This window comes from Coregonus clupeaformis, chromosome 26 (assembly GCF_020615455.1).
Source record: "Coregonus clupeaformis isolate EN_2021a chromosome 26, ASM2061545v1, whole genome shotgun sequence".
NCBI classification, from domain to species: domain Eukaryota; kingdom Metazoa; phylum Chordata; class Actinopteri; order Salmoniformes; family Salmonidae; genus Coregonus; species Coregonus clupeaformis.
Window position 1 is genome coordinate 35,851,868 of NC_059217.1, and position 15,921 is coordinate 35,867,788.

The 15,921-nt window shown below is 45.4% G+C and overlaps 1 protein-coding gene across 1 annotated transcript; it reads left to right on the forward strand.

Moving 5' to 3' along the window:
• Window positions 1-637: 637 nt before the first annotated feature.
• Window positions 638-5,300, forward strand: LOC121539984 (small acidic protein-like). Its single transcript, XM_041848635.1, has 5 exons — window positions 638-818; window positions 3,197-3,280; window positions 3,618-3,678; window positions 3,886-3,995; window positions 4,709-5,300. Exons 1-5 carry the CDS (start codon window positions 765-767, stop codon window positions 4,922-4,924), a joined length of 525 nt encoding a protein of 174 aa, XP_041704569.1. The 5' UTR covers window positions 638-764; the 3' UTR covers window positions 4,925-5,300.
• The last annotated feature ends 10,621 nt before the right edge of the window (window positions 5,301-15,921 follow it).

The following is a 15,921-nucleotide window of genomic DNA, read 5'->3' on the forward strand; positions in this document are numbered from 1 at the left end:
TGTATGTAGACGGGAGGAGTATTATATGCCAGCTGAGCCTAAATGCTGCAATTGTGGTGGTGAACATGCACCCGAATTTCTGAAGTGTCCTGTTAGGGTGAAGGAGACAGAGGTGGCAAGAATAAGGACTGTCCAGAATGTCTCCTATCCAGAGGTGGTGAGAAGAGTGGAAGAAAGGAGTGAAGTTGAAGAAGTAATGGTAGCAGGAGTAGAGACACAATGATGATGTTCCTTGTCAACGCTGTAGCGTTTATTAGTTTGGTTATCAACTGCACAGCGCAAACGGAGAAGAAATCTGAGAAAATAGGCATTGTGAGTGCGGCTCGGCACCGGAGCCTGTGTAGGGATGTGATTTGAATGGGATGATTGTTTGATTTATTTTTGTATTATCCCCTTCCCACATTTGAATATATTATTTTTGTTTTGTTTCAAAACCCCGTACAGTAGGTGGCGGCAATACACCTGGTAGAGCACGGCGCTTGTAACGCCAAGGTAGTGGGTTCGATCCCCGGGACCACCCATACACAAAAATGTATGCACGCATGACTGTAAGTCGCTTTGGATAAAAGCGTCTCTAAATGGCATATTATTATTATATTAGAAGAAGAAGAAAACACCGCAACCGGAAGTTGGAATCGCTAGTTTCCGGTCAGGTTCACAACTGCAGCTGTTTGTTGATGGTCGCATAGCTAGCTAGCCAGTCTCTACTGCTATGTCAATATTTTTGATTTAGCTAGCTAAAGCAAACCATTTTTACGAAGAAAATGAGTTCCGAAGGGAATCGACACGGGACAAAAAGACCTGGCTCTCCAAATGAAGTAGGTGAACTATAGTTAAATGCATTGAACGGGACTAGCCTTGCAGTTCAGCAAACGTAGATAGCTAGCTAACTGGCTAGCAAGGCCCGTGTCTGGTTTGCTTTAGCAAAAAGAAGTATGCAGTCAATTTGCATCCTAGCTAGCTATGCTGCCAGTAACATAATGCGTCTTAGCTCAACAAAGCCATAGAGTAAAACAGCTAGCTAGCTAATTAATTCATTAACGTTAGTCAACAAATCATCATAAGTGTTATTTTTAGCTAACTTGTTCACCTTGTTAAAGTGGACAGTTTGACATGTCATGATGACGCTTGCCTGCCAGCCAGATATAGGTCAGCCAGTCAATTTAATAAAATTGATTTTGATATAAATTAACTCAATGCTGTTACTACTAGGCCTATGACGTGGCTAGCTAGCGTCATATTAAGATTGGTGTGATTTTAGCTAATCCAATTGGGCAGTTTGTGATCTTTGAGCCCAAGGTGTAATAATAGGCCTAGGCTACATTCTGGTGGGATCCCATTCATTTGAGTCATTTTAGCAGACGCTCTTATCCAGAGCCACTTACAAATTGGGGCATTCAACTTATGATAGCAAGTGGGATAGCAAGTGTCTTCTTTTTTTTATGGGGGGGGGGGGGTAGAAGGATTACTTTATACTATTCCAGGTATTCCTTAAAGAGGTAGGGTTTCAAGTATCTCCGGAAGGTGGTCAGTGACTCCGCTGTCGTGGGGGAGCTTGTTCCACCATTGGGGTGCCAGAGCAGCAAATAGCTTTGACTGGGCTGAGCGGGAACTGTGCTTCTGTAGAGATAGGGGAGCTAGCAGGCCAGAACTTGGGAAGGTCGAACACCAGACGGGCTGCGGCGTTCTGGATAAGTTGTAGGGGTTTAATGGCACAGGCAGGGAGCCCAGCCAACAGCGAGTTGCAGTAATCCAGACGGGAGATGACAAGTGCCTGGATTAGGACCTGTGCCGCTTTCTGTGTAAGGTAGGGTCGTACTCTGCGAATGTTGTAGAGCATGAACCTGCAGGATCGGGTCACCGCTTTGATGTTAGCAGAGAACGACAGGGTGTTGTCCAGGGTCACGCCAAGGCTCTTTGCATTCTGGGAGGAGGACACAATGGAGTTGTCAACCGTGATGGCGAGATCATGGATCGGGCAGTCCTTCCCCGGGAGGAAGAGCAGCTCCGTCTTGCCGAGGTTCAGCTTGAGGTGGTGATCCGACATCCACACTGATATTTCTGCCAGACATGCAGAGATGCGATTCGCCACCTGGTTATCACAAGGGGGAAAGGAGAAAATTAATCGTGTCGTCTGCGTAGCAATGACAGGAGAGACCATGTGAGGATATGACAGAGCCAAGTGACTTGGTGTATAGAGAGAATAGGAGAGGGCCTAGAACTGAGCCCTGGGGGACACCAGTGGTGAGAGCACGTGGTGCTGAGACAGATTCTCGCCACGCCACTTGGTTGGAGCGACCTGTCAGGTAGGACGCAATCCAAGAGTGAGCAGCGCCGGAGATGCCCAACTCGGAGAGGGTGGAGAGGAGGATCTGATGGTTCACAGTATCAAAGGCAGCGGATAGGTCTAGAAGGAAAAGAGCAGAGGAGAGAGAGTTAGCTTTAGCAGTGCGGAGAGCCTCCGTGACACAGAGAAGAGCAGTCTCAGTTGAATGACCAGTCTTGAAACCTGACTGGTTTGGATCAAGAAGGTCATTCTGAGAGAGAGAGCAGGAGAGTTGGCTAGAGACGGCATGCTCAAGAGTTTTGGGAGAGAAAAGAAAGAAGGGATACTGGTCTGTAGTTGTTGACATCGTAGGTTTTTTTGAGGAGGGGTGCAACTCTTGCTCTCTTGAAGACGGAAGGGACATGGCCAGCGGTCAAGGATGAGTTGATGAGTGAGGTGAGGTAAGGGAGAAGGTCTCCGGAAATGGTCTGGAGAAGAGAGGAGGGGATAGGGTCAAGCGGGCAGGTTGTTGGGCGGCCGGCTATCACAAGTCGCAAGATTTCATCTGGAGAGAGAGGGGAGAAAGAAGTCAAAGCATAGGGTAGGGCAGTGTGAGCAGGACCAGCGGTGTCATTTGACTTAATAAATGAGGATCGTATGTCGTCAACCTTCTTTTCAAAATGGTTGACGAAGTCATCCACAGAGGGAGGAGGAGGAGGATTCAGCAGGGAGGAGAAGGTGGCAAAGAGCTTCCTAGGGTTAGAGGCAGAGGCTTGAAATTTAGAGTGGTAGAAAGTGGCTTTAGTAGCGGAAGCAGAGGAAGAGAATGTAGAGAGGAGGGAGTGAAAAGATGACAGGTCCGCAGGGAATCTAGTTTTTAGCTACACAGGACTTGTGTACTGTAGCCCATTCTGTGTCGGTTTCTTGCAGGATGGACCTACTCCATGGGCAGCTGCAGATCTGGGGGACAACGAGAGAAAGCAGAAGTTTTTGCGGTTGATGGGTGCAGGGAAGGTTCGTTTGGTCATATTCTATGTAGACCATTTGTTTCCCAACCCTCTCCTCGGGGACCACTAGACGTTTCACACATTTGTTGTAGCCCTTACTGGCACACCTGATTTCAAATGTAGCTAAGTCAACTAATCACCAAGCCCTTGACTAGTTGAATCAAGTGTGCCAGTCTGGTACTGGACTATCATTACAGTTATTATTAACTTGGTTACCTCTATTCCAGTATTAGTTTGAGACCGTTTTATCGTAGGCTACAATTTATAATCCATACAGCATTGTCAAAGGAGAAACAGAACTGTGGTATTACAGAATTCTATGTCTACTGTATTTGGTCCTGCAGAAAGAACACACTGGACGTCTAGTCATTGGAGATCACAAATCAACATCCCATGTCCGCAGTGGTGAGTAACCCTCATTGAATTATAGAAAAAGGGTTGTCACGGTACTAGAATCGGGACAACCCTATTCTACACCCCTTTCAAACACTTTACTCACAGATGTATCTATCTCATCTAATCTAACCTTATCCCATATCAATACAGTACTATCTGGGACCAGATAGCACTGTATTGGGTATGATTGGTGTTTCACTAGTTTGTCCTCTGCAGGGGCGGAGGACCGGAGGATGAACTCTGAGCTGGAGCTGCAGTACCAGCAGGGGCTGGACGGGAAGCTGTCGGGCAGGAACAGGAGACACGTTGGACTGGGCTTTAGCGAGGTGAGCGATCACAGACGGACAGGAGTTGAACATCGACACAGAGTGCACATGCCACTTCTGCCATATGTTCCTATTGCTGTTGGTTTGAACCGGTCCTAACAAAGATGGCTGACAAATTGTTCCATTCTGATGAATAGGGGCTCTATGACATCAGCCTATCTGCTGTTATATTATCTATGGGGTTGAATGGCTGAAGCAAGTTTGGGTACGCTTTCATTCTATTTAGCTGGGTTGTGTTTGTTAGGCACCAAAGGGAAGAAAAAGCTCCAAAGCCTAGAAGGTACTATCTGAATTTGGCTAATAAAAAACCTGTTTATTTCTGTTGCAAAACGTGTGTGCCCTAATGAACACAACCATGGGCTGTTACATCTAGGTGAAGCCTAGAATGACATGATTAGACTGTGATATAATACTGACTGACTGATATAATCTTATTTAGAGAGTCGAGTTAGGGGTTGTGCTCCTTATTAGACCTGTATGTTTGCATGTCTATGGAAGATTACATTAATAATGTGTATGTAAGATTAATGACAGCACAGCATATGGAAGCTCCACAACATCAAAATGTGTCGCTCTTTACTAAGACAGTTTGTGATTGCCGCAAGTCAGAGGCATAATTGCTACAGTCAAAATGTAATGTACGCACCCGCATGTTGCCTGTGTTGCCCCAGTCTTCAGATCTTCATTTTGTGTCTCTTCTGTTCGCCCCACAGCCTGACCCAGCCCCACCTCCACCACCCGTAGAGGGCCAAAGCAAGGCAGAGCAACCAGCCAGTCCCAAAGCCCCAGACAGCCCCTCAGAACCCCAGGGCTCACCAGACAAACCCCCCTCACCAAGCCCAGAGGACAGGAGGACAGAGGACAGGAGGACAGACAAGAATGAGGACAAGAAACACACCTTCAAAATGGCCTTTGTGAAGTCGTCCTAAGACTGGGAGAAAAACAGAAAGTCACCTTTTTCTAAAATCGAACCACAGATTTGTACATAAGTTGTTATTTTGTGTCTCTGCAGTACTCCCAAGGTGATACATGGTAACTTTGTGGTTTAAGATGTATTTTATGTTTCAATGCTGAGCAGCAAAGCAGCAGTGTACTGCTGAAGGAGGTAACAATCATTGATTGAGCCCGACTTCCCCTGTTGTTTCCTTGTCGATTTTTGTTAGGAATTCCTAACTGGAAGAGGGACTGTTGGAATGGTTCTGTGTTAAATGGGACTATAGATATTCTACTGTCCAGTTGAATGTCTCATGAGTTATAAAATGTACTTAAACTACAAATTAAATATCAATAAACTGAAGAACCACACAGTAGGGATGAATATTTTCTCGAAAATCTACAAAGTTACAATACCGGGAATAACTGCAAAAATCGTAAGTGCCATTTTAAAGCGTTTTAAACCAAAATATGGACACTATGCCAGGGTTCTCCAAAAATAAGGTTGTCGCTGCGCTACATTGCCGGCTTGTCTGGGCCACTATGTAATGATTTCACAGCAAGTGAAACTGATATTTAGTAATGATAGAGTAACTTTGATCGCCAATGACATTGTTGTGAATTGCGAAACTGGCCGTTCATAAATTCAGAGCTCTATCATGTTCCTCAATTAATTCAGCGCATTTCAGCAGTAGGATATCTCGACACAGAGTGTGCACCCTGAGTAGGCTGTAGCGTTGTCGAATCATACAAACTTTGCAACGGCAGTCAAATGACCAAAGATGCTAAGTTTCAAACAATGACAGAATATCCTATTTGGCAATATCGAGTTGATGATTAGCCTATACAGATAGCAGATCAGTGCATGAATAATGGAGAGATGAGAGGATATTGAAAAAAATATCAAGGTATCTTAACGGGGACCAACTCTGTTAAAAACATTTGTTTTATCCATATCTACTCATACCGTTTGTTGATAACACATTCTCTACTGAAACTCTCATATGGGCAGCAGTACGAGACAGCGCAGAGAAGTGGGGGAAATGTTATAGCTGTATTTGACATGCATAGTATAGACATGCTTTTGTGTTTTCAAAGAAAGGACTATCCACCCAGCAATCCCAGTTAATTGGCGTTTATTCTGATGATGGACACAAGGAAGCACATTAGATGTGCAGGACAACAGTATGTTGATGGCTGTAGATTCGTGATTCGTCTGTTAGCATGGAAATAACAGTTAGCAGGGGCTAATGCGACCATTACAATTAAAGCATGCTAGCTTTCCAGCAATAACATACAAAAGCATATCCCAGGATGCCCCAAATATCTAACAGGTACCATGCACATATATACACACATCAGGACGTACAGTTGAAGGCGGAAGTTTACATACACTTAGGTTGGAGTCATTAAAACTCGTTTTTCAACCACTTTTTCAACCACCAATTTCTTGTTAACAAACTATAGTTTTGGCAAGTCGGTTAGGACATCTACTTTGTGCATGACACAAGTAATTTTTCCAACAATTGTTTATAGACAGATTATTTCACTTATAATTCACTGTATCACAATTCCAGTGGGTCAGAAGTTTACATACACTAAGTTGACTGTGACTTTAAACAGCTTGGAAAATTCCAGAAAATGATGTCATGGCTTTAGAAGCTTCTGATGAGTCAATTGGAGGTGCACCTGTGGATGTATTTCAAGGCCTACCTTCAAACTCAGTGCCTCTTTGCTTGACATCATGGGAAAATCAAGTCTGGTTCATCCTTGGGAGCAATTTCCAAACGCCTGAAGGTACCACGTTCATCTGTACAAACAATAGTACGCAAGTATAAACACCATGGGACCACGCAGCCTTCATACCGCTCAGGAAGGAGACGCGTTCTGTCTCCTAGAGATGAACGTACTTTGGTGCGAAAAGTTCAAATCAATCACAGAACAACAGCAAAGGACCCTGTGAAGATGCTGGAGGAAACCGGTACAAAAGTATCTATATCCACAGTAAAACTAGTCCTATATCGTCATAACCTGAAAGGCCGCTCAACAAGGAAGAAGCCACTGCTCCAAACCCGGCATAAAAAAGCCAGACTACAGTTTGCAACTGCACATGGGGACAAAGATCATACTTTTTGGAGAAATGTCCTCTGGTCTGATGAAACAAAAATAGAACTGTTTGGCCATAATGACCATCGTTATGTTTGGAGGAAAAAGGTGGCAGCTTGCAAGCCGAAGAACACCATCCCAACGTGAAGCACGGGGGTGGCAGCATCATGCTGTGGGGGTGCTTTGCTGCAGGAGGGACTGGTGCACTTCACAAAATAGATGGCATCATGAGGAAGGAAAATTATGTGGATATATTGAAGCAACCTCTCAAGACATCAGTCAGGAAGTTAAAGCTTGGTCGCAAATGGGTCTTCCAAATGGACAATGACCCCAAGCATACTTCCAAAGTTGTGGCAAAATGGCTTAAGGACAACAAAATCAAGGAATTGGAGTGGCCATCACAAAGCCCTGACCTGAATCCTATAGAACATTTGTGGGCAGAACTGAAAAAGCGTGTGCGGGCAAGGAGGCCTACAAACATGACTCAGTTACACCAGCTCTTTCAGGAAGAATGGGCCAAAATTCACCCAACTTATTGTGGCAAGCTTGTGGAAGGCTACCCAAAATGTTTGACCCAAGTTAAACAATTTAAAGGCAATGCTACCAAATACTAATTGAGTGTATGTAAACTTCTGACCCACTGGGAATGTGATTAAAGAAATAAAAGCTGAAATAAATAATGATCTAATTATTCTGACATTTCACATTCTTAAAATAAAGTGGTGATCCTAACTGACCTAAAACAGGGAATATTTACTAGGATTAAATGTCAGGAATTGTGAAAAACTGAGTTTAAATGTATTTGGCTAAACTGCTCTAATTACTTTGGTAACCAGTTTATAATAGCAATAAGGCACCTCGGGGGTTTGTGGTATATGGCCAATATACCACGGCTAAGGACTGTATCCAGCCCTTAGCCATGGTATTTTGGCCATATACCACAACACCCCCTTGGGCTTTATTGCTTAAATATAATAGAGTATTTCAGAATGTGACCTACCACTTGCATGTCAATGTAAGACTGGGAAGATGTTATGTTTGCCATCTCCCCCTGTCTGCAAGCATAGCCAATGACATTACACCGTATTGACATCTGACTTGAAGCAACCAATTAGTATACATAAACATTTAATAAAAATTTCTGCAGTAGTGGAAAAAGAAAACACATTACACTTTGATCATGCAACCTATGGATTACAGAATAAAATTAGGATTTTGGGTTTCAGTGGGATTGGGACGATAGGAAAATAGCCAAGGCTCTATATAAGGCTACTACGTGAGTCAATAGATCAATAATACACTTGATTTAGGCTACATTGCATGCTAGATGTTTCTGATCAGTGATAAATGAGCAAACAAATAAATGAGCTACTACTTCCTCTTGTCCGGCCAGAGATCAATTGACCAAATATACAGATGGAGATTCAGTGAAACAAAATCACATTATCAGACAAGTCACAGGCTTTTAGTCAGGAGCAGGAGAGCTACTACGCAAGTGAAGATCAAAATCCACTCTCATAACATGCTAGCCAAATTTTCTGATCAGCTAATACAGTGGGGAGAACAAGTATTTGATACACTGCCGATTTTGCAGGTTTTCCTACTTACAAAGCATGTAGAGGTCTGTAATTTTTATCATAGGTACACTTCAACTGTGAGAGACGGAATCTAAAACAAAAATCCAGAAAATCACATTGTATGATTTTTAAATAATTAATTTGCATTTTATTGCATGACATAAGTATTTGATCACCTACCAACCAGTAAGAATTCCGGCTCTCACAGACCTGTTAGTTTTTCTTTAAGAAGCCCTCCTGTTCTCCACTCATTACCTGTATTAACTGCACCTGTTTGAACTCGTTACCTGTATAAAAGACACCTGTCCACACACTCAATCAAACAGACTCCAACCTCTCCACAATGGCCAAGACCAGAGAGCTGTGTAAGGACATCAGGGATAAAATTGTAGACCTGCACAAGGCTGGGATGGGCTACAGGACAATAGGCAAGCAGCTTGGTGAGAAGGCAACAACTGTTGGCGCAATTATTAGAAAATTGAAGAAGTTCAAGATGACGGTCAATCACCCTCGGTCTGGGGCTCCATGCAAGATCTCACCTCGTGGGGCATCAATGATCATGAGGAAGGTGAGGGATCAGCCCAGAACTACACGGCAGGACCTGGTCAATGACCTGAAGAGAGCTGGGACCACAGTCTCAAAGAAAACCATTAGTAACACACTACGCCGTCATGGATTAAAATCCTGCAGCGCACGCAAGGTCCCCCTGCTCAAGCCAGCGCATGTTCAGGCCAGTCTGAAGTTTGCCAATGACCATCTGGATGATCCAGAGGAGGAATGGGAGAAGGTCATGTGGTCTGATGAGACAAAAATAGAGCTTTTTGGTCTAAACTCCACTCGCTGTGTTTGGAGGAAGAAGAAGGATGAGTACAACCCCAAGAACACCATCCCAACCGTGAAGCATGGAGGTGGAAACATCATTCTTTGGGAATGCTTTTCTGCAAAGGGGACAGGACGACTGCACCGTATTGAGGGGAGGATGGATGGGGCCATGTATCGCGAGATCTTGGCCATCAACCTCCTTCCCTCAGTAAGAGCATTGAAGATGGGTCGTGGCTGGGTCTTCCAGCATGACAACGACCCGAAACACACAGCCAGACGTAAGACGCATCTCAAGGTTCTGGAGTGGCCTAGCCAGTCTCTAGACCTGAACCCAATAGAAAATCTTTGGAGGGAGCTGAAAGTCCGTATTGCCCAGCGACAGCCCCGAAACCTGAACGATCTGGAGAAGGTCTGTATGAAGGAGTGGGCCAAAATCCCTGCTGCAGTGTGTGCAAACCTGGTCAAGACCTACAGGAAACGTATGATCTCTGTAATTGCAAACAAAGGTTTCTGTACCAAATATTAAGTTCTGCTTTTCTGATGTATCAAATACTTATGTCATGCAATAAAATGCAAATTAATTACTTAAAAATCATACATTTTACATTACATTTACATTTTAGTCATTTAGCAGACGCTCTTATCCAGAGCGACTTACAGGAGCAATTAGGGTTAAGTGCCTTGCTCAAGGGCACATTAACGTCATTTAGCAGACGCTCTTAGCCAGAGCGACTCACAAATTGGTGCGTTCACCCTATAGCCAGTGGGATAACCACTTTACAATTTGGGGGGGTTAGAAGGAATACTTTATCCTATCCCAGGTATTCCTTAAAGAGGTGGGGTTTCAAATGTCTCCGGAAGGTGGTGAGTGACTCCGCTGTCCTGGCGTCGTGAGGGAGCTTGTTCCACCATTGGGGTGCCAGAGCAGCGAACAGTTTTGACTGGGCTGAGCGGGAGCTATGCTTCCGCAGAGGAAGGGAGCCAGCAGGCCAGAGGTGGATGAACGCAATGCCCTCGTTTGGGTGTAGGGACTGATCAGAGCCTGAAGGTACAGAGGTGCCGTTCCCCTCACTGCTCCATAGGCAAGCACCATGGTCTTGTAGCGGATGCGAGCTTCAACTGGAAGCCAGTGGAGTGTGCGGAGGAGGGGGGTGACGTGAGAGAACTTGGGAAGGTTGAACACCAGACGGGCTGCGGCATTCTGGATGAGTTGTAGGGGTTTAATGGCACAGGCAGGGAGGCCAGCCAACAGCGAGTTGCAGTAGTCCAGACGGGAGATGACAAGTGCCTGGACCAGGACCTGCGCCGCTTCCTGTGTAAGGCAGGGTCGCACTCTCCGAATGTTGTAGAGCATGAACCTGCAGGAGCGGGTCACCGCCTTGATGTTGGCGGAGAACGACAGGGTGTTGTCCAGGGTCACACCTAGGCTCTTCGCACTCTGGGAGGAGGACACAGCGGAGTTGTCAACCGTGATGGCGAGATCATGGAACGGGCAGTCCTTCCCCGGGGAGGAAGAGCAGCTCCGTCTTGCCAGGGTTCAGCTTGAGGTGGTGATCCGTCATCCATACTGATATGTCTGCCAGACATGCAGAGATGCGATTCGCCACCTGGTTATCAGAAGGGGGAAAGGAGAAGATTAGTTGTGTATCGTCAGCGTAGCAATGATAGGAAAGGCCATGTGAGGATATGACAGAGCCAAGTGACTTGGTGTATAGGGAGAAAAGGAGAGGGCCTAGAACCGAGCCCTGGGGGACACCAGTGGTGAGAGCACGTGGTGCGGAGACAGCTTCCCGCCACGCCACTTGGTAGGAGCGACCGGTCAGGTAGGGACGCAATCCAGGAGTGAGCCGCGCCGGAGATGCCCAGCTCGGAGAGGGTGGAGAGGAGGATCTGATGGTTCACAGTATCAAAGGCAGCAGACAGGTCTAGAAGGACAAGAGCAGAGGAGAGAGAGTTAGCTTTAGCAGTGCGGAGAGTCTCCGTGACACAGAGAAGAGCAGTCTCAGTTGAATGACCAGTCCTGAAACCTGATTGGTTTGGATCAAGAAGGTCATTCTGAGAGAGATAGCAAGAGAGTTGGCTAAAGACGGCACGCTCAATAGTTTTGGAAAGAAAAGAAAGAAGGGATACTGGTCTGTAGTTGTTGACATCAGTGGGGGTCGAGTGTTGGTTTTTTTGAGAAGGGGAGCAACTCTCGCTCTCTTGAAGACGGAAGGGACATGGCCAGCGGTCAAGGATGAGTTGATCAGCGAGGTGAGGTAGGGGAGAAGGTCACCGGAGATGGTCTGGAGAAGGGAGGAGGGGATGGGGTCAAGCGGGCAGGTTGTTGGGCGGCCTGCAGTCACAAGTCGCAGGATTTTATCTGGAGAGAGAGGGGAGAAAGAAGTCAAAGCATAGGGTAGGGCAGTGTGAGCAGGACCAGCAGTGTCATTAGACTTAACAAACGAGGATCGGATGTCGTCAACCTTCTTTTCAAAGTGGTTGACGAAGTCATCCACAGAGAGAGAGGAGGGGGATTCAGGAGGGAGGAAAATGTGGCAAAGAGCTTCCTAGGGTTAGAGGCAGATGCTTGGAATTTAGAGTGGTAGAAGGTGGCCTTAGCAGCAGAAACAGATGAAGAAAATGTAGAGAGGAGGGAGTGAAAAGATGCCAGGTCGGCAGGGAGTTTAGTTTTCTTCCATTTCCGCTCCGCTGCCCGGAGCTCTGTTCTGTGAGCTCGCAATGAGTCATCAAGCTACGGAGCTGGAGGGGAGGACCGAGCCGGCCGGGAGGATAGGGGACACAGAGAGTCAAAGGATGCAGAAAGGGAGGAGAGGAGGGTTGAGGAGGCAGAATCAGGAGATTGGAGGGAGAAGGATTGAGCAGAGGGAAGAGATGATAGGATGGAAGAGGAGAGAGTAGTGGGAGAGAGAGAGCGAAGGTTGCGGCGGCGCATTACCATCTGTGTAGGGGCAGAGTGAGTAGTGTGGGAGGAGAGTGAGAGAGAAAAGGAAACAAAGTAGTGGTCGGAGACATGGAGGGGAGTTGCAGTGAGATTAGTAGAGGAGCAGCATCTAGTGAAGATGAGGTCAAGCGTATTGCCTGCCTTGTGAGTAGGGGGGACGGTGAGAGGGTGAGGTCAAAAGAGGAGAGAAGTGGAAAGAAGGAGGCAGAGAGAAATGAGTCAAATGTGGACATAGGGAGGTTGAAATCCCCAAAACTGTGAGGGGTGAGCCATCCTCAGGGAAGGAACTTATCAAGGCGTCAAGCTCATTGATGAACTCTCCAAGGGAACCTGGAGGGCGATAGATGACAAGGATATTAAGCTTAAATGGGCTAGTGACTGTGACAGCATGGAATTCAAATGAGGAGATAGACAGATGGGTTAGGGGAAAAATTGAGAATGTCCACTTGGGAGAGATGAGGATTCCTGTACCACCACCCCTCTGACCAGATGCTCTCGGGGTATGCGAGAACACATGGTCAGACGAGGAGAGAGCAGTAGGAGTAGCAGTGTTTTCAGTGGTGATCCATGTTTCCGTCAGCGCCAGGAAGTCGAGGGACTGGAGGTTGGCATAGGCTGGGATGAAGTCAGCTTTGTTGGCAGCAGAACGGCAGTTCCAGAGGCTGCCTGCGACCTGGAACTCCACGTGGGTGGTGCGTGCAGGGACCACCAGGTTAGAGAGGCAGCAGCCACGCGGTGTGGTGCGTTTGTGTAGCCTGTGCAGAGAGGAGAGAACAGGGATAGGCAGAGGCATAGTTGACAGGCTGTAGCAAATGGCTACAAAAATGCAGAGGAGATCGAAATGAAATGGGCTAAGCATCTGGGAGCGGAGAGAGCAGGGCCTCCCTCACCAAAAACTTCTACCTCAGAAACTAAAATTGTTTCACTGAACCACCCGAACAAAAACTCTCCCAACTTCCGCCTTTAGAAATCAGAATTGTTGTGAACCACAGCGGTTCAATGTTTAAGGAATAGACTCAACCCACTTTATTCAGCTAGCCAACTATGACACCATAGCCAACTAGCAAGCTAGCATCCAATAACAATAACACACCGTTTAGCACCAACACTTGGTCACAACAAACCACCAATAATGTGATAACACACTAAACAGATCATTCGTGTCTGTGTCAAGTTCCTTTCATGACGCAGCAATGATTAGACGTTGGCTAGCTAGGACAAGTATATTGTAGTTAGCTACTACAGTACAGCTAGCTGGTCGTGTTGGGGAGCTAGCAATGGCCACTGTGTTGACTTTGTTTGAAGAACGGCTAGCTAGCTAGCTTCGTGCTACAGCCGGCACGGCCGAGGACACTGCCAAGACACAGTAACTACCCACAACAACCCACGAAGCCTAGCTATGACGCCGTAGCTAACTTGCAAGCTAGCATCCATTAACACACAATTTAGCATCAATACTTGGTTACAACAAACTGCCAAGAGTGTGTTAGCACACTAAACAGATAATTCAAGTCCGTGTCTAGTTCCTTTCATAACGCATAACGCAGCAAAAAATTAAACGTTGGCTAGGACTACATTAACATTGGAAACAGCTCTCCAGCGTTGCTAATCGTTACCAGTAGCTACCCGCTAGCTAGCTAGCCTCGTGCTTCGATACTAACCTACAATTACCTACGGAAACCTACAATAACAACAATACTAACCTATAATAAATACAATACCTAACTACAGCTAACTACCTACCTACGATCTAATACATGGTTAAGCAAAAAATTAAACGTTGGCTAGGACTACATTAACATTGGAACCAGCTCTCCAGCGTTGCTAATCGTTACCAGTAGCTACCCGCTAGCTAGCTAGCCTCGTGCTTCGATACTAACCTACAATTACCTACGGAAACCTACAATAACAACAATACTAACCTATAATAAATACAATACCTAACTACAGCTAACTACCTACCTACGATCTAATACATGGTTAAGCAAAAAATTAAACGTTGGCTAGGACTACATTAACATTGGAAACAGCTCTCCAGCGTTGCTAATCGTTACCAGTAGCTACCCGCTAGCTAGCTAGCCTCGTGCTTCGATACTAACCTACAATTACCTACGGAAACCTACAATAACAACAATACTAACCTATAATAAATACAATACCTAACTACAGCTAACTACCTACCTACGATCTAATACATGGTTAAGCTTTACATGGTTAAGTATACAATGTGATACTTACATGCTTTGTAAGTAGGAAAACCTGCAAAATCGGCAGTGTATCAAATACTTGTTCTCCCCACTGAATAAAGTTCTCCCCACTGAACAAACTAGAATAAAGGTGATCAATTTACCTAACATTTCCCTCAGCCTAATTGTTACCAAATATCTAAATTGAGATTCATTGAAAACAAAAATCTGACAATGATTGATTTATCTAGACGAGTCCCCCATGCTTGTCGCAAAGCAGTGCGAAGGTGCTGTCCCAATCAAAAAGGTGCTGAAATGATAATGTAGGTGACCACACAGGACTATTTCTTTAAATGAGTATAACGGTTGCATATGATTTAGGGATATTCAGTATACGCAAGAATTAGATACATGCCTTCAATTGCATTAGCCTATATTTTCATTATTCAGTTGATCATAACTAAGGTGAGTTTTCCTCTCTCTGCGCTTTTTCTAGGCCCATTGGCTGTTTCCTCGTCTCCTCACTCCGCTGCCACCCGCCTCTGCCTCGTTGTTCTCAAAACCATTTTAAAATCAATATTTTTTTCGGGTTCAGGCTCATTTAATTTCTGTGATGTTGAACCAGGCCTGGGCTCGGGCTTCAGCTCACCTGGCTTGGGTCGGCCCGGGATCACATTTTCAGTTCTGATGAGAACTCTAAACTGCATTCGGGTCTGGTGTGCAGTCCAGTAGTGTTAATTATGTGTGTGATTTGAATTGATGGCCACTTTGTGTGAGGTAAATATGCTAGGCTAAAAGGATTCCATGCAACAACCTGTATGGATAATGTGCTATATATTTTTTTGACAGTCTGCTGCTGTGCATGTTGTGTATTTTGTGGAAATGCATTAGTGTGACAATGTTGTAATTTCCCCAAAAAATAAATGACAAGTGTGGTCCCAGGACAGTCCGGGATCCAGGTTTACTGTGTTAATCCCTACCATACAGTTCTCTCAGGGTGGTTCTGGTGCATTGTAGGGGAGAAAGTAGTGATGAGGAAAAAGTTAAAGAAACAAAAGGGGTCGATTCAATCTGCGTTGTAGCGCGGTTCACATTTTAAAGGTAATTTGCTGATTGAGTCGACATAGCGTTTACAGTTAATGCAGTCTCCGTGACCACAGGAACATTGCCTTTAATTGTCAATCGTGCTATAAAGCAGATCTTCAGTGCTATGGATTGAACTGAGCCCAAAATAAATATACTTGTGATTGAATTGTCTTGCATTTAGTGTGTTTCTAGTGAGTTGATGTATGACACATTGAGAGTATAAGAGTTTGTTCATGATTAAATAGTGAGAAAGAACTAGACATGAGGCAACA

Excerpts from the sequence above, each read along its gene's own strand:
- LOC121539984 (XM_041848635.1), top strand. The coding sequence starts at position 765 with ATGAGTTCCGAAGGGAATCGACACGGGACAAAAAGACCTGGCTCTCCA. Across the intron at positions 3,281-3,617 it reads GGTTGATGGGTGCAGGGAAG|AAAGAACACACTGGACGTCT; the intron begins GTTCGTTTGGTC and ends TTGGTCCTGCAG. Across the intron at positions 3,996-4,708 it reads TTGGACTGGGCTTTAGCGAG|CCTGACCCAGCCCCACCTCC; the intron begins GTGAGCGATCAC and ends TTCGCCCCACAG.